This window comes from Oncorhynchus kisutch, linkage group LG10 (genome assembly GCF_002021735.2).
Source record: "Oncorhynchus kisutch isolate 150728-3 linkage group LG10, Okis_V2, whole genome shotgun sequence".
Lineage (NCBI taxonomy): Eukaryota > Metazoa > Chordata > Actinopteri > Salmoniformes > Salmonidae > Oncorhynchus > Oncorhynchus kisutch.
The window spans coordinates 44,106,969-44,125,748 of NC_034183.2; the positions used below are offsets into that span (position 1 = coordinate 44,106,969).

At 44.6% G+C, this 18,780-nt stretch overlaps 1 protein-coding gene across 1 annotated transcript in view; it reads left to right on the forward strand.

Annotated features, from left to right (window-relative positions):
* Nucleotides 1-18,780, forward strand: part of LOC109897228 (discs large homolog 1-like protein) — a 221,195-nt gene that overhangs the window by 101,403 nt on the left and 101,012 nt on the right. The window contains exon 4 of the mRNA XM_031833735.1: nt 16,175-16,225. Coding sequence (XP_031689595.1) covers nt 16,175-16,225 — 51 coding nt within the window. The remainder of the gene's footprint in view (nt 1-16,174; nt 16,226-18,780) is intronic.

An 18,780-nucleotide genomic window follows, 5' to 3' on the forward strand; every position in this document is an offset into this window, starting at 1 on the left:
TTTCGCACATCAGATGGGAGCCCCCACCACCGAGAGGTCTAAAGTTTCCACGGTTATTTCTCTGCTGACTGGGCGGGCATTGGAATGGGAGAGGAGAGGAGGAGCTCGAGTCTTATGAGGGGTTCATGGATCTGTTTAAATGTATTTTCGATCATCCCGCGAAGGGAAGAGAGGGAGGTGAGCATCTGCTTCAGCTCTAGCACAGGAATCAGACACCTGCTGAGTATGTGCATACCTTCCGCACAGTAGCAGCTTCCAGTGGATGGAATGAGCCGGCGCTAAGCACGTTATTTAGAAGAGGTCTGGGCAAGGAGGGCCATCCATCTGGAAAACCTCCTCGGGGAGCGTCGGCATCTTCATCGCTTTTCTCCCTCCTTCGGCGAGTGTTCGGGATCAGAGGCTGAACCCATGGAGGTAGGGGTGACATAACTCCCCGCGGCGGAATGACGCAGACGGATACAGCTGGGTCTCTGTCTGTACTGTGGCCAGGGAAGGCACAAGCGCCAGCGGTGTCGCAGAGGGACGATCACGGGATGTTAGATCCCCTGGACCAGGAGTGAGTATTCCATCTACTGCTCTTCCTGTTAGACTCTTTGTAGTACCCATCACTTTGGCTGACTGTCCCTCATGCCCTGTGTCTAGGGCTCTAGTGGATTCAAGGTCTCTACTGTCGGCCTTTAGGATCTGGAACCAACACACACATCACCCAACCACTCACCCTCACGGTGGAGCCCAATCACCAGGAAAACATCCCCTTCTTCATCACCAGTGCACCAGTTCACAAGATCATCCTCGGAGTACCTTAGTTTCAGCGCCATAACCCTACCATCTCATGGTCGAGGATGAGAATCACCGACTGGTCACCTGAATACCGGAGGACCTGCCTCAGAATGGTTCCACGTCGGTGAGAGTCCTGTGGTTGCCCTCCAGCCCAACAATCCCAGAGGAATAGGAGAATCTAAGGGTGGTATTCTCAAGACCCGTGCTACCTGTTTCCCTCTTCATCGCCTCTGTGACTGTGCATTGACCTGTTTTTCATGCAGACGTATCTACCCTCTGTCGGTGGCTGTGACCCAGACGATGGAGAAGTACAGTTTAAGTATGAAGTTTACATACACCTTAGCCAAATACATTTAAACTCAGTTTTTCACAATTCCTGACTTTCAATCCTAGTAAAAATTCCCTGTGTTAGGTCAGTTAGGATCACCACTTTATTTTAAGAATGTGAAATGTCAGAAAAATAGTAGAGAGAATGATTTGTTTCAGCTTTTATTTCTTTCATCACATTCCCAGTGGATCAGTTTACATACACTCAATTAGCATTTGGTAGCATTGCCTTTAAATTGTTTAACTTGGGTCAAACGTTTAGGGTAGCCTTCCACAAGCTTCCCACAATAAGTTGGGTGAATTTTGCCCCATTCCTCCTGACAGAGCTGGTGTAACTGAGTCAGGTTTGTAGGCCTCCTTGCTTGTACACACTTTTTCAGTTCTGCCCACAAATGTTCTATAGGATTGAGGTCAGGGCTTTGTGATGGCCACTCCAACACCTTGACTTTGTTGTCCTTTTGCCATTTTGCCACAACTTTGGAAGTATGCTTGAGGTCCATTTGGAAGACCCATGTGCGACCAAGCTTTAACTGATGTCTTGAGATGTCTTCAATATATCCACCTAATTTTTGTTCCTCATGATGTCCTCTATTTTGTGAAGTGCACCAGTCCCTCCTGCAGCAAAGTTCCCCCCCACAACATGATGCTGCCAACCCCATGCTTCACGGTTGGGGTGGTGTTCTTCGGCTTGCAAGCCTCCCCCTTTTTCCTCCAAACATAACGATGGTCATTATGGCCAAACAGTTCTATTTTTGTTTCTTCTGGCCATTTTAGACATTTCTCCAAAAAGTATCGATCATTGTTCCCATGTGCAGTTGCAAACCGTAGTCTGGCTTTTTTATGGGAGTTATGGAGCAGTGGCTTCTTCCTTGCTGAGCGGCCTTTCAGGTTATGTCAATATAGGACCTGTTTTACTGTGGATATAGATACTTTTACTTGTGTCATGCACAAAGTAGATGTCTTTACCGACTTGCTGAAACTATAACTTGTTGACAAGAAATTTGTGGAGTGGTTGAAAAACAAGTTTTAATGACTACAACCTTAGTGTATGTAAACTTCCGACAACTTCAACAGGGTTTCATCCGCAGGTCCCCGTCCTCTGCGTTGGCTGGTTTCTTCTTCGTTGCCAAGGATTACGCCCTTGTATCGATTACCGTAGACTCAATGACATCACCACGAAGTAGCGGTACCCTCTCCCGCTGGTGCCGTCAGCCATTGAGCAGCTCCGCGGGGCCTGGTTGTTCACCAAATTGGACCTGTGGAATGCCTACAATCACATTCACTTCCGGGAGGGGGATGAGTGGAAGACGCCTTTTGACCTAGCAAATGTTCCGTCAGTGTTCCAGTCATTCGTCAACGAGGTGTTCAGGGACATGCTCGGACGTCAGGTGATTGTGTACATCGATGACATCCTGATCTTCCCGACCAACCTGGAAGATCACATCACTCACGTTTGAGCAGTCCACGAACGCCTCTTGGCTAACCACCTGATCGTCAAGGTGGAGAAGTGCCAATTCCACCAGAGGGCTGTCTCCTTCTTGGGCTACCAAATCAGCCCGCAGGGAGTGAGGATGGAGGACAAGAAGGTAGATGCGGTAAGGTCATGGCCAGTCCCAATCGCCATCAAGGTGTTACAATGGTTTTTGGGGTTTGCCAACTTTTACCGCCGCTTCATCAGGAACTTCAGTGCCCTCGCTGCCCCTCTCACCTCCCTCCTCAAGAGTGGGCCTCGTAGGTTGGTTTGGTCTCCAGCAGCCAATGAGGCCTTTTGTGAGAATTGTCCTTTCACGTGCATCTACATTCCCTCAGGGATAAGGGATTGGCTGCTGACCCGGGCACACACAGCTGTCGCTGGACATCGAGGTATTTCTCGCACCATCCATTCCCTCACTGAGAAATACTGGTGGCCCACCTTGGTGCAGGAAGTTACGCGGTATGTCAACTCTTGTTCCGTGTGTGCTCAAACTTAAGTCCCCCTGGAATGCTCAGCAGGGAAGCTCCTGCCGCTTCCCGTGCCTCAGCGACCTTGGTCCCATCTATCCATTGACTTTGTTACTGATCTTCCTCCTTCTGATGGTTTCACCACCATTCTGGTGGTAGTGATAGATTTTCCAAGTCATGTCGATTCATCCATTTTCCTGGTCTTCCCATTGATCTCCAGGTCGCTGAGGCACTCTTCCAGCAGGTCTTCCGGCATTATGGCCAGAATGTGTTCCATTCTGGGGATCATTGTCTCGGACAATGGCCCCCAATACACATATGACGGGCCTTCTTGGAGAAGCTTGGGGTCATGGTTAGTCTCACACCCAGGTATCGGCCTCAGTCTAACGGGCAGGAGGAGAGGATGAATCAGGAGCTAGGGAGGTACCTGAGGAGTCACTGTCAGGACCTGCAGGGTGAGTGGGCATGTTTCCTTCCTTGGGCCGAGTACATCCAGAATTCTCTACGTAACTCCTCCACTGGGTTGAACCCCTTCCAGTGTGTTTTGGGTTTACAGACGGCCCTGGCCCCATGGACACCAGGCCAGACCATGGCTCCTGTGGTAGATGAGTGGTGCCGGCGCGTGGAGGAGGTGTGGAACAATGTGCATGTGAGACTCCAGAGTGCCGTCAATCATCAGAAGGAACAGGCAGACCGTCACAGCAGTGAGACCCCTGTGTTCCATTCTGGGGATCATGTTTGGCTCCCACTCCGCCTGCCCTGCAAGAAACTGAGCCCCTGGTTTGTGGGGCCATTCAAGGTTTTCCGGAGGGTCAATGAGGTGACATACATACCCTCTTTTCATGTTTATTTTTATTTTACCTTATTTAACCAGGCAGGCCAGTTGAGAGCAAGTTCTCATTTACAACTGCGACCTGGCCAAGATAGAGCAAAGCAGTGCGACACAAACAACACAGTTACACATGGGATAAACAAACGTACAGTCAATAAAACAATAGAAAATACTATATACACAGTGTGGAAATGTAGTAAGATTAGGGAGGTATGGCAATAAATAGGCCATAGTTGTGAAATAATTATAATTTAGCATTAACACTGGAAGTGATAGATGTGCAGAAGATGAATGTGCAAGTAGAGACACAGGGGTGCACAGGAGCAAAAAAACAAATAACAATATGGGATGAGGTAGTTGGGTGGATTATTTACAGATGGGCTATGTACAGGTGCAATGATCTGTAAGCTGCTCTGACAGCTGATGCTTAAAGTTGGTGAGGGTGATATACATTTCCAGCTTCAGTTATTTTTGCAATTCGTTCCAGTCATTGGCAGCAGAGAACTGAAAGGAAAGGCGACCAAAGTAGGAGTTGGCTTTGGGGGTGACTAGTGCAATATACCTGCTTGAGCACGTGCTACGTGTGAGTGACCAGTGAGCTGAGATAATGCGGGGCTTTACCTAGCAAGGACTTATAGATGACCTGGAGTCAGTGGATTTGGCGACAAATATGAAGCGAGGGCCAGCCAACGAGAGCATACAGGTCACAGTGGTGGGTAGTATATGGGGCTTTGGTGACAAAACGGATGGGACTGTGATAGACTACATCCAATTTGCTGAGTAGAGTGTTGGAGGTTATTTTGTAAATGACATCGCCGAAGTCTAGGATCGGTAGGATGGTCAGCTTTACGAGGGTATGTTTGGCAGCATGAGTGAAGGATGCTTTGTTGCGAATAGGAAGCCGATTCTAGATTTAATTTTGGATTGCAGATGTGTAATGTGAGCATTGAAGAAGAGTTTACAGTCCAACCAGACACCTAGGTATTTGTAGTTGTCCACATATTCTAAGTCAGAACTGTCCAGAGTAGTGATGCTAGATGGGTGAGCAGGTGCGGGCAGCGATCGGTTGAAGAGCATGCATTTAGTTTGCTTGCATTTAAGAGTAGTTGGAGGCCACGAAAGGAGTGTTGTACGGCATTGAAGCTCATCTGGAGGGTTGTGTCCAGAGAAGGGCCAGAAGTATACCGAATGGTGTCGTCTGCGTAGAGGTGGATCAGAGAATCACCAATACAGAGAATCACCAATACGGCTACACAGTATTGTCTTTTATCAATGACGGTTATGATATCGTGTAGGCTTTTGAGCGTGGCTGAGGTGCACCCATGACCAGCTCGGGAAACCAGATTGCATAGCGGAGAAGGTACGGTGGGATTCGAAATTGTCTGTGATCTGTTTGTTAAAACCTCTTGTAACTACCCATCCAGGATTCAGGAGAATTGTCATCAACTGACACTAAGTAGCATAACGCAAAGTACAAAAAATCTTATTAGAAAATATTCATATTCATGAAATCACAAGTGAAATATATTCAAACACAGCTTAGCCTTTTGTTAATCACCCTGTCATTTCAGATTTTGAAAATATGCTTTACAGCCAAAGCAAGACAAGTATTTGTGTAAGTTTATCGATAGCCTAGCATAGCATTATGCCTAGCTAGCAGCAGTCTGGTCACGAAAATCAGAAAAGCAATGTTGTCGCTCAGGCTCATTTTTCAAAGTATGTCTTGTGATACTAGACACATTAAGGAAGCCATAGAAAAAGGAATTTCGTTGATATCCCATTCACTGCTCAATAGGGAAGCATAGGAAGGGACTCTTATTTAGAAACCGCTGTGTTCCTGATTTTTCTCATTCTTTTGCCTGCAATATCAGTTCTGTTATACTCACAAACAATATCTTTACAGTTTTAGAAACTTTTGAGTGTTTTCTATCCTAAGCTGTCAATTATATGCATATTCTATTTTCTGGTCCTGAAAAATAGCCTGTTTACGTTGGGAACGTTATCGTGGAAAGCATGGACAGCTGTAGAAAAATGCTTATTGAAATTCTTGATTATCGTAGATTTATTGGTGGTGACAGTGCAGTGGGCAGCTGGGAGGAGGTGCTCTTATTCTCCATGGACTATACAGTGTCCCAGACATTTTTGGAGTTTGTGCTACAGGATGCAAATTTCTGTTTGAAAATGCTAGCCTTTGTTTTCCTAACTGCATGTGTATATTTGTTCCTTTCTTCCCTGAAGAGTTGCATATTGCGGGGACTATTCGATGCTAATGCAGTACGCCACAGGATGTTTTTGTGCTGGTCAAGGGCAGTCAGGTCTGGAGTGAACCAAGGGCAATATATGTTCTTAGTTCATTTCTTTTTTTGAATGGGGCATGCTTATTTAATATGGTGAGGAAAGAACTTTGAAAGAATAACAAGGCATCCTCTACTGATGGAATGAGGTCAATATCCTTCCAGGATACCCGGGCCAGATTGAGAAAGGTCTGATCGCTGAAGTGTTTTAGGGAGTGTTTGGCAGTGATGAGGGGTGGTCGTTTGACCACGGACCCATTACAGATGCAGGCAATGAGGCAGTGATGGCTGAGATCCTGGTTGAAGACAGCAGAGGTGTATTTAGAGGGCAGGTTGGTCAGGATGATATCTATGAGGGTGCCCATGTTAACAGATTTAGGGTTGTACGTGGTAGGTTCCATGATAATTTGTGTGAAGATTGAGGGCATCTAGCTTAGATTGTAGGACGGCCGGGGTGTCCCAGTTTAGATCACCTAACAGTACAACCTCTGAAGATAAATGGGGGGCAATTAATTCACATATGGTGTCCAGGGCACAGCTGGGGGCTGAGGGGGGTACTATAACAAGCAGCAACAGTGAGAGACTTGTTTCTGGAAAGGTGGATTTTATAAAGTAGAAGCTTGAATTGTTTGGGCACAGACCTGGATAGCATGACAGAACTCTGCAAGCTATCTCTGCAGGAGATTGCAACTCCTCCCTCTTTGGCAGTTCTGTCTTGGCGGAAAATGTTGTAGTTGGGGATGGAAATTTCAGAATTGTTGGTGGCCTTCCTAAGCCAGGATTCAGACCCGGCTAGGACATCAGGGTTTGCGGAGTGTGCTAAAGCAGGGAATAAAACAAACTTAGGGAGGAGGCTTCTAATGTTAACATGCATGAAACCACAGCTTTTACGGTTAGAAGTCAGCAAATGATAGCTCCTGGGGAATAGAAGTGGAACTTGGGGCTACAGGGCCTGGGTTAACCTCTACATCCCTAGAGGAAGAGAGGAGGAGAAGGATGAGGGTACGGCTAAAGGCTATAAGAACTGGTAGTCTAGCGCGTTGGGGGGCAGTGAATAAAAGGAGCAGAATTTTGGGCGTGGTAGAAAAGATTCCAGGCTTAATGTACAGACAATGGTATGGTAGGATGTGAGTACAGTGGAGGTAAACCTAGGCGTTGAGTGACGATGAGAGAGGTTTCATCTCTGTAGGGACAAGTTAAGCCAGGTGATGTTTCTGCATTTCTGTGGGGTGGGACCAAAGAGCTATCTAAGGCATTTTGAGTGAGACAGTGAAATAAAACAGTAAAAACTAGCCAAGACAGCAGTAGACAAGCAATCACAGGTGTTGATCAGGAGAGCAAAGACAATAACGGGTAAATGGTGATGAATGGGCAGAGCGGGTCAGTTGGGTACATACAGGTAAACAGAATGAGGCACCGTGTTATTCAAACAGTCCAGTTATCCCCCCCCCCCCCTCCAGGGGGGCCGGGCGTATGCTGTCAGATCTCTATTGGATTCCCAACGTCGTGGGGTCAGTATCTGGTGGATTGGGAGGGGTATGGCCCAGAGGAGCGGTGTTGGGTTATGGTGGAGTACATTCTGGACCCCAACATCATCTGTGATTTCCACCATCGCCACCCGGACCGACTGGCTCCTCATCCTCAGGGTCGGCTGGAGCCACACGTCAGAGGGGGGGTACTGTCAGGTCTGCTCCTGCTCCTCCTCTCCGGCGTACGACGTCGCCAGAGTACTAACCACTGTAGTGGGATTCATCATTACGCACACCTGTTAATCACGATTCACACCTAGACTCCATTACCTACATAATCTCCTCCCCTTTATATGTCACTCTCCCATGTTCACTCACCAGTTGGTATTGTTCTTGTGTATCGGTGTCCTGCCTTATGTTAGTGGCATGTTTTATTAAAACATTGCACCTGCTTCCGACTCAACGCCCCATCATTACACATAAGGACAAATCCGACTCCGACTCCTCCTTGCAGGGGCGGTTCCTCCTGCAGGCAGAGGAGGGTCGTTAGTGATTGGAGTCACCTGGGATCAGAGTATTTAAACTGTCACTAATCACCTCCCTCTCTCTCTCCGCTCTCTGTTTTGCATAGTTTTCACTCAGTCATTCACACACACAGATTCACGCATCCATGCACTTTACATACACCTTACATTTATGATGCTTCCACACCTCATTCATTTTTCTTAGTTTAAAGTTAATAGTTTTGCTTACAATAAATAACATTTTTTAATTGGCCTCTACCTGTTGTTCCCGTCCCCTCATTTTTGCCACAGGCTATGAGCCGGCCTGTGACAGTATGCTATTCTTTTTTCTGAAATAGACTATATTTTTCCTATCATGCTTCTTTAGACCTGTCTAAAATAAATAATGGATTTATTGTGAAGCTGTAGGCTATATTACATGGATTTATTTTACGTTTTTGTGTTGAAGCCAGGAGATGATAAATGTTTTATGTTAATTAACGGTCAATTATCGTGAGACCTACAGTTAGTTGTTTGACAATCCCCGGCTGAAATGTCGTGACCGCAACAGCCCTAGTGGTGTATAGTTGGGTTAGGGCAAGGACAGAGGCAGAGCAGTCGTAGTGATGATGGTACTGTTAGGCAGAGACAAAGCAGCCCTTCTGTGATCCTCTCTTTCCCAAACATGGCTATCACCTCTAATCCCATGGAGATTACCCCCCCGTGCCACACAGGAAGACAGCATTAGTGCTGTGCACTGCTCAGAAAGCCCTGCCGCCTCCCTGCCTGCCTGCTACAGAACGCTGCAGTATTCCCCACTGAGCAGAAGGGATATCACATGGATAGCCAGCCGGCGCTGCCCTTTATTAAACTGCTACTGAAGGGTCAGCTCTGCTCTGCTCTTCTCTCACCCACCCGTTGTTTGTTATAGCTAAAGTACTGCTACATACAGTACCAGTCAAAAGTTTGGACATACTTACTCATTCATGTTTTTTTTGTTCAAATGTTTCTATTTTATTTTTTACTATTTTCTACATTGTAGAATAATAGTGAAGACATCAAAACTATGAAATAACACATATGGAATAATGTAGTAATCAAAAGACATTTTAGATTCTTCAAAGTAGCCACCCTTTGCCTTGATGACAGCTTTGCACACTCTTGGCAATCTCTCAACCAGCTTCATGAGGTAGTCACCTGGAGTGCATTTCAATTAACAGGTGTGCCTTGTTAAAAGTTAATTTGTGTTATTTATTGCCATCCAAATGAGTTTCAGCCAATTAGTTGTGTTGTGACAAGGTAGGGTTGGTATAGAGAAGATGGTCTTTTAACAAATAAAGCTAAGTCCATATTATGGCTAGAACAGCTCAAATAAGCAAAGCGAAACAACAGTCCATCAACACTTTAAGACATGGTCAGTCAATACCGAAAATTTCAAGTACTTTGAAAGTTTCATCAAGTGCAGCAGCAAAAAACTGGTTCTCATGAGGACCGCCACAGGTAAGGAAGACTCAGAGTTACAACTGCTGCAGAGGATAAGTTCATTAGAGTTACCAGCCTTAGAAATCGGCAATTAACCTCTCTGGGACAGGCGGGACGCAAATGTCCCTCTTGGCCAATTGGCAGGTAAAATGCCAAATTAAAATAAAATACTATCAAATTCAAACCTTCATTGAATCACACATGTAAGATACCAAATTAAAGCTACACTTGTTGTGAATCCAGCCAACATGTCAGATCTCAAAAAGGCTTTTCGGTGAAAGCATAAGAAGCTATTATCTGATGATAGGACAACAGTAAACAAAGAGAGAATAGCATATTTCAACCATGCAGGCACCACACAAAACGCAGAAATAAAATATAAATCATGCCTTACCTTTGACGAGCTTCTTTTGTTGGCACTCCAATATGTCCCATAAACATCACAAATGGTCCTTTTGTTCAATGCCAAAACATTTCAACCTACTTTTGTAATACAACTTTAGGTATTTTTAAACATTAATAATCAATCAAATTGAAGACGGGTCTATCTCTTTTCAATACAGGAGGATCACAAACTAATGCTACTTTTTTAGTCTTGCGCAACTCTCAAACAGTACACATAACGTTACCCTGATCCAAGATCGCAATACTTCTTCATTACACAAAGGAATAACCCCAACCATTTTCCAAAGACTGGTGACATCCAGTGGAAGCGGTAGGAACTGCAAACAAGTGCCTTAGAAATCTCGTTTCCCAATGAAAACTCATTCAATAGACAGTGACCTAAAACAAAACAAAATCTGTATGGTTAGTCCTTACTGCCTGCTACATACGTTCTGTTATACTCACAGACATGATTCAAACAGTTTTAGAATCTTCAGAGTATTTTCTATCCAAATCTACTAATAATATGCATATCTTATATTCTTGGAATAGTAGCGGGAAGTTGAAATTGGATACGCTATTTATCCAAAAGTGAAAATGCTCCCCCCTATCCCCCTATCCACCTCAGAGTGCAGCCCAAATAAATGATACACTGAATTCAAGCAACAGACACATCTCAACATCAACTGTTCAGAGGAGACTGCATGAATCAGGCCTTGTTGCAAAGAAACCACTACTAAAGGACACCACTAAGAAGAAGAGACTTGCTTGTGCCAAGAAACACGAACAAAGGACATTATATCGGTGACAATCTGTCCTTTGGTCTGATGAATCCAAATTTGAGATTTTTGGAGGAGGAGGTGTGATGGTGTGGGGCTGCTTTGCTGGTGACAGTCTGCTACTTTGAAGAAACAAACATCTTTCTGGTAAGAAGAGGGGCGGGGGCGTATGCCTTATGGCTAACGAGACATGGTGTGATGAAAGAAACATACAGGAACTCAAATCCTTCTGTTCACCTGATTTAGAATTCCTCACAATCAAATGTAGACCGCATTATCTACCAAGAGAATTGTCTTCGATTATAATCACAGCCGTATATACCCCCCCCCCCCCCCCCAAGCAGACACATCGATGGCTCTGAACAAACTTTATTTGACTCTTTGCAAACTGGAATCCATTTATCCGGAGGTTGCATTCATTGTAGCTGGGGATTTTAAAAAGGCTAATCTGAAAACAAGACTCCCTAAATTTTATCAGCATATCGATTGCGTAACCAGGGGTGGAAAAGCCTTGGATCATTGTTACTCTACCTTCCGCGACGCATATAAGGCCCTGCCCCGCCCCCCTTTCGGAAAAGCTGACCACGACTCCATTTTGTTGATCCCTGCCTACAGACAGAAACTAAAACAAGAGGCTCCCACGCTGAGGTCTGTCCAACGCTGCTCCGACCAAGCTGACTCCACACTCCAAGACTGCTTCCATCATGTGGACTGGGATATGTTTCGTTTTGCATCAGATAACAATATTGACGAATACGTTCGGTGTGCGAGTTCATTAGAACGTGCGTTGAAGATGTCGTTCCCATAGCAACGATTAAAACATTCCCTAACCAGAAACCGTGGATTGATGGCAGCATTCGGGTGAAACTGAAAGCGCGAACCACTGCTTTTAATCAGGGCAAGGTGACTGGTAACATGACCGAATACAAACAGTGCAGCTATTCCCTCCGCAAGGCTATCAAACAAGCTAAGCGTCAGTACAGAGACAAAGTAGAATCTCAATTCAATGGCTCAGACACAAGAGGCATGTGGCAGGGTCTACAGTCAATCACGGACTACAAGAAGAAATCCAGCCCAGTCACGGACCAGGATGTCTTGCTCCCAGGCAGACTAAATAACTTTTTTGCCCGCTTTGAGGACAATACAGTGCCACTGACACGGCCTGCAACGAAAACATGCGGACTCTCCTTCACTGCAGCCGAGGTGAGTAAGACATTTAAACGTGTTAACCCTCGCAAGGCTGCAGGCCCAGACGGCATCCCCAGCCGCGCCCTCAGAGCATGCGCAGACCAGCTGGCCGGTGTGTTTACGGACATATTCAATCAATCCCTATACCAGTCTCCTGTTCCCACATGCTTCAAGAGGGCCACCATTGTTCCTGTTCCCAAGAAAGCTAAGGTAACTGAGCTAAACGACTACCGCCCCGTAGCATTCACTTCCGTCATCATAAAGTGCTTTGAGAGACTAGTCAAGGACCATATCACCTCCACCCTACCTGACACCCTAGACCCACTCCAATTTGCTTACCGCCCAAATAGGTCCACAGACGATGCAATCTCAACCACACTGCACACTGCCCTAACCCATCTGGACAAGAGGAATACCTATGTGAGAATGCTGTTCATCGACTACAGCTCGGCATTCAACACCATAGTACCCTCCAAGCTCGTCATCAAGCTCGAGACCCTGGGTCTTGACCCCGCCCTGTGCAACTAGGTACTGGACTTCCTGACGGGCCGCCCCCAGGTGGCGAGGGTAGGCAACAACATCTCCTCCCCGCTGATCCTCAACACTGAGGCCCCACAAGGGTGCGTTCTGAGCCCTCTCCTGTACTCCCTGTTCACCCACGACTGCGTGGCCACGCACGCCTCCAACTCAATCATCAAGTTTGCGGACAACACAACAGTGGTAGGCTTGATTACCAACAACGACGAGACGGCCTACAGGGAGGAGGTGAGGGCCCTCGGAGTGTGGTGTCAGGAAAATAACCTCACACTCAACGTCAACAAAACTAAGGAGATGATTGTGGACTTCAGGAAACAGCAGAGGGAACACCCCCCTATCCACATCGATGGAACAGTAGTGGAGAGGGTAGCAAGTTTTAAGTTCCTCGGCATACACATCACAGACAAACTGAATTGGTCCACTCACACAGACAGCATCGTGAAGAAGGCGCAGCAGCGCCTCTTCAACCTCAGGAGGCTGAAGAAATTTGGCTTGTCACCAAAAGCACTCACAAACTTCTACAGATGCACAATCGAGAGCATCCTGGCGGGCTGTATCACCACCTGGTACGGCAACTGCTCCGCCCTCAACCGTAAGGCTCTCCAGAAGGTAGTGAGGTCTCCACAACGCATCACCGGGGGCAAACTACCTGCCCTCCAGGACACCTACACCACCCGATGTTACAGGAAGGCCATAAAGATCATCAAGGACATCAACCACCTGAGCCACTGCCTGTTCACCCCGCTATCATCCAGAAGGCGAGGTCAGTACAGGTGCATCAAAGCTGGGACCGAGAGACTGAAAAACAGCTTCTATCTCAGACTGTTAAACAGCCACCACTAACATTGAGTGGCTGCTGCCAACACACTGACTCAACTCCAGCCACTTTAATAATGGGAATTGATGGGAAATGATGTAAATATATCACCAGCCACTTTAAACAATGCTACCTTATATAATGTTACTTACCCTACATTATTCATCTCATATGCATACGTATATACTGTACTCTATATCATCGACTGCATCCTTATGTAATACATGTATCACTAGCCACTTTAACTATGCCACTTTGTTTACATACTCATCTCATATGTATATACTGTACTCAATACCATCTACTGTATCTTGCCTATGCTGCTCTGTACCATCACTCATTCATATATCCTTATGTACATATTCTTTATCCCCTTACACTGTGTATAAGACAGTAGTTTTGGAATTGTTAGTTAGATTACTTGTTGGTTATTACTGCATTGTCGGAACTAGAAGCACAAGCATTTCGCTACCCTCGCATTAACATCTGCTAACCATGTGTGTGTGACAAATAAAATTTGATTTGATTTATTTAGAATTCAACGCACACTTAACCAGCATGGCTACCACAGCATTCTGCAGCAATACGTCATCCCATCTGGTTTGCACTGTCCTGTTGAAAAACAAATGATAGTGAGACTATGACACAAAACACACCTCCAGGCTGTGTAAGGGCTATTTGACCTAGAAGGAGAGTGATGGAGCGCTGCATCAGATGACCTGGCCTCCACAATCACCGGACATCAACCCAATTGAGATGGTTTGGGATGAGTTGGACTGCAGAGTGAAGGAAAAGCAGCCAACAAGTGCTCAGTAATTGTGGGAACTCCTTCAAGACTGTTGGACAAGCATTCCAGGAGACTACCTCATGAAGCTGGTTGAGAGAATGCCAAGAGTGTGCAAAGCTGCCATCAAGGCAAAGGGTGGCTACTCCAGAATCTAAAATATATTTTGATTTGTTTAACACATTTTGGGTTACTACATGATTCCGTATGTGTTATTTCATTGTGTTGATGTCTTCACTATTATTCTACAATGTAGAAAATATTGAAAATTATAGGTAGGTAGTTGTGTCCAAACTTTTGACTGGTACTGTATATACAGCTGAAGTTGGAAGTTTACATACACGTAGGTTGCAGTTATTGAAACCTGTTTTTCAACCACTCCAAAACTATAGTTTTGGCAAGTCGGCTAGGACATCTACTTTGTGCATGACACAAGTAATTTTCACAACAATTGTTTACAGACTGATTATTTAACTTATATTTCAATGTATCTCAATTCCAGTAGGTCAGAAGTTTACATACACTAAGTTGACTTTGCCTTTAATAAACAGCTTGGAAAATTCCAGAAAATGATGTCATGGCTTTAGAAGCCTCTGATAGGCTAATTGACATAATTTGAGTCAATTGGAGGTGAACCTGTGGATGTATTTCAAGGCCTACCTTCAAACTCATTGCCTCTTTGCTCGACATCATGAGAAAATCAAAAGAAATCAGCCAAGACCCCAGAAATAAAATTGTAGACCTCCACAAGTCTGGTTCATTCTTGGGAGCAATTTCCAAATGCCTTAATTAAGGTACCACGTTCATCTGTACAAACAATAGTACGCAAGTATAAACACCATGGGACCACGCAGGAGACGCGTTCTGTCTCCTAGAGATTAATGTAGTTTGGTGCAAAAAGCACAAATCAATCCCAGAACAACAGCAAAGGACCTTGTGAAGATGCTGGAGGAAACAGATGCAAAAGATTCTATATCCACAGTAAAACGAGTCCTATATCGATGTAACCTAAAAAGCCGCTCAGCACGGAAGAAGCCACTGCTCCAAAACCTCCATAAAAAAAAAACAGACTACGGTTTGCAACTGCACATGGGGACAAAGATCGTACTTGTTGGAGAAATGTCGTCTGGTCTGATGAAACAAAAATAGAACTGTTTGGCCATAAAGGTCATCGTTATGTTTGGAGGAAAAAGGGAGAGGCTTGCAAGCCAAAGAACACCATCCCAACCGTGAAGCACGGGGGTGGCAGCATCATGTTGTGGGGGTGCTTTGCTGCAGGAGGGACTGGTTCTCTTCACAAAATACATGGCATCATGAGGAATGAAAATTATGTGGATATATTGAAGCAACATCTCAAGACATCAGTCAGGAAGTTAAAGCTTGGTCGCAATTTCTTCCAAATGGACAATGACCCTAAGCATACTTCCAAAGTTGTGGCAAAATGGCTTAAGGACAACAAAGTCAAGGTATTGGAGTGGCCATCACAAAGCCCTGACCTGAATCCCATAGAAAATTGGTGGGCAGAACTGAAAAAGCATGTGCGAGCAAGGAGGCCTACAAACTTTACTCAGTTACACCAGCTCTGTCAGGAGGAATGGGCCAACTTATTGTGGGAAGCTTGTGAAAGGCTACCCAAAACGTTTGACCCAAGTTAAACAATTTAAAGGCAATGCTACCAAATACTAATTGAGTGTATGTAAACTTCTGACCCACTGGGAATGTGATGAAAAAAATTAAAGCTGAAATAAATCATTCTCTCTACTATTATTCTGACATTTCACATTCTTAAAATAAAGTGGTGATCCTAACTGACCTAACACAGGGAATTGTTACTTAGTTTACATGTATTTGACTAAGGTGTATGTAACTTCTACCTAGTCCCTCACACCTCTTTCTTTAACACCTCCAGTTGGGGTTTTGAGGAATAGTGTGCCATCAAAATGAGACGTGCAGTGGGAAAGACGTTTGATCTTTCCATAGGCACCCTCTCCTGGGCCAATGGAGACAGCTCTCTTATGATCCCCACGATACTGATTGGCTGATGTCTTGTCTTTCAGGTGAATGGAACAGAAGCAGATTATGAGTATGAGGAGATCACCCTGGAACGGGTAAGTAGGAGGAACATCACATCGTAGTTGTTACTTTAAACTCATCATCCATGGCTAACGTTTTCATAAAATAGATGTCTCTTAAATTAAAGAGCCAATCAACAGTTGAAACAATAACAAAGTGAATTCCCTGCCACTGTTTTGGTAAAAAGCTGAGGGATGTGGCTGGAGAAATGTAGTCACTCTCAACTTCAAAGACAGAGCTAGGGATGACCATTCATGATATCACAATTATAGGTTTAACCATGTTTTAAGGCTATACATTGTATGTTTACATTTAATTTGTTTCCAAAGAAATCGAAATTGGCGTAAAACAAGCTTATGTTTTGGGTTCTGATGGGATATGACAAAGCTCATGAGGCATTTGTAAGTTATATTCTTTAAGAATCAATGTGTACATATCATTAATTTGTCCAAAAATGTCCAAAAATGGATGTAGCAACTGCTGATTGTCCCTTTAAGGTTTTAATGTAAATTAAAGGTTTAAAATAAATTGAGGGTCTATATTTAAATGTAAAGGTTTAAATTTGAATGAAAATTAATTTAAAAGGTAAGATATGCAATATATGTCATTTATATTTTCATAGTTTCCAGGGCTCTCAGTCTTAATATATCATGAAAATGCTGTGTGTCAGGGAGCAGGGAGAGGAGAGAGAGAGAAGGGAGAGGGGGGAGAGGAGCAGGGAGCTGTTTCTGTGTCTGCCTGTAAGGCTTCATGGCTCTCTTTTCTTTCTGCTGTGACCTGATTCAGTCACGATCTGCGCTTGCATCATTAACTCTACATCAACTTCACTGTTAAAGACGGTGAGACACACATCAGAGACGCGCACACCACTCCTAACCACAACCACACACTAAGCCTTAGTGTAGGCAATAGAGTCAGGCCCTATACTACTGCTCTTAAATGTCACCGACCTCCTTGATTCAGTCTTATGTAGAAACATTAGATTTTTTTAAAATTTTTACATTGGATAAAAGCAGAGACACAGAGCTATAAAATGGTATATCATATACTGCATTTGAGGAACAATTGGAAAGTAATTCTGCTTTGAAAGTTAATAAACTTGTAATTTCACTTTTGAGAAAATGGCCTTTGAATGTTTTGGTACCAACTGGAGAGCTCTTCTTCGTCTACACCCATTCAACATTGTTCACACCCTCTTAAGCTTTAGCCCCACCCATCTCAAGGGTTGATCTGAGCCTTCTGTACAAACAATAGCAGTCAAGCTCATAAGCTAACTGGCCAACTTTCTAGCTACTTCCAGACACATGAGAGAACAGCTCACTGAACATTACTCACCCTAGCAGAGCTGGTTAGGCTGTTTTTATGTTATACAGAGTGCTTGCTACTGCAACTGTGCTGTCAGATTGTCCGTCGTAAATTCAGAGCATTTCGCTTTCGGAACGTTCAGAGCTCTGGAAGAGGAGTAGGGTTGATCCGCGCATTCTGACCTCACAATGGCAGTCAAGCACCCAAGCAAACTGGGTAATATTGGCTAGCTCGCTAGCTACTTCTAGACACAAATGAGAGAACACCCCCCTCTGACCATTTTACTCACCCTAGCAGAGCTGGTTAGGCTTTTTTCATGTTATCCAGAGCGTTGGTGACTGTAACTGGGCTGCTGGCAACAATTTAATTATACTTTTCTGACACCGGCCATATTCAACGGGGGTTGAGCGTTCGTAAATTCATCAGTTATTCTCTGGCACACTCAAACGAGAGTGCTCTGAAATCGAAGTAGAGGGCCAGACTGAATTTACAATCACAATCAAAAAGGTTACTTGCATAGTGGAGTCTTTTGTTAAAACATGTAGCTAGCTAGGTAAACAATTAACTATAATCCCAACTCATGACATTACTACCCTGCATGAATCTGCAGGTAGCTAACCAACCAGGATCGATGTTAGCTAGCTAACATTAGGCTATAACTAGCCAAGCAAATGGCTCTGAGATATGAATAATAAGATCATCCATGTAACGTTAGCTAGCGGGCCAGCCAGCTAACGTTAGCTAGCTAGCTAAAATTACACTAACTTGGAATGAAAACAATTTTCTGTCAACATTAGAAATGTGTAATATCTGAAAATGTAGCTAGCTAGACTATCTTACCCTTATACATCATGGTTGGACGCTTCTCCCTGTCACGGATGCCATGCATGGTTGCCCTTAGTTTGAAGATGTAATCCGGAGACAGGTGTTTTCGCCATCTCCTTAGCTATCATACTCTAATTCCACTGATTTCAAAACTCTGTCCTCCAGAAAGTGGGAAGCAAGACTTATGGCGTTCCACTAAGCAATGAAAAAAAATGTAAAGCCACTTTAGACAGGATTACATATACATACTGACCAGCTCTAATAGACAGAAGCGTGCTATATGGCAGACCAATCTGAACTCATCTCTCGGCATGTCCAGCCCACTCATTATCTCAGCCAATCATGGCTAGCGGGAAGGTTGCCTGGCTTTTTCTGTTGCTAAACCAACTAGGCTCAGAATTTAACAATTTTATTTGTATTATAATGAAACAGCAGAGACCAGGTCTCGAACCCTCGACCT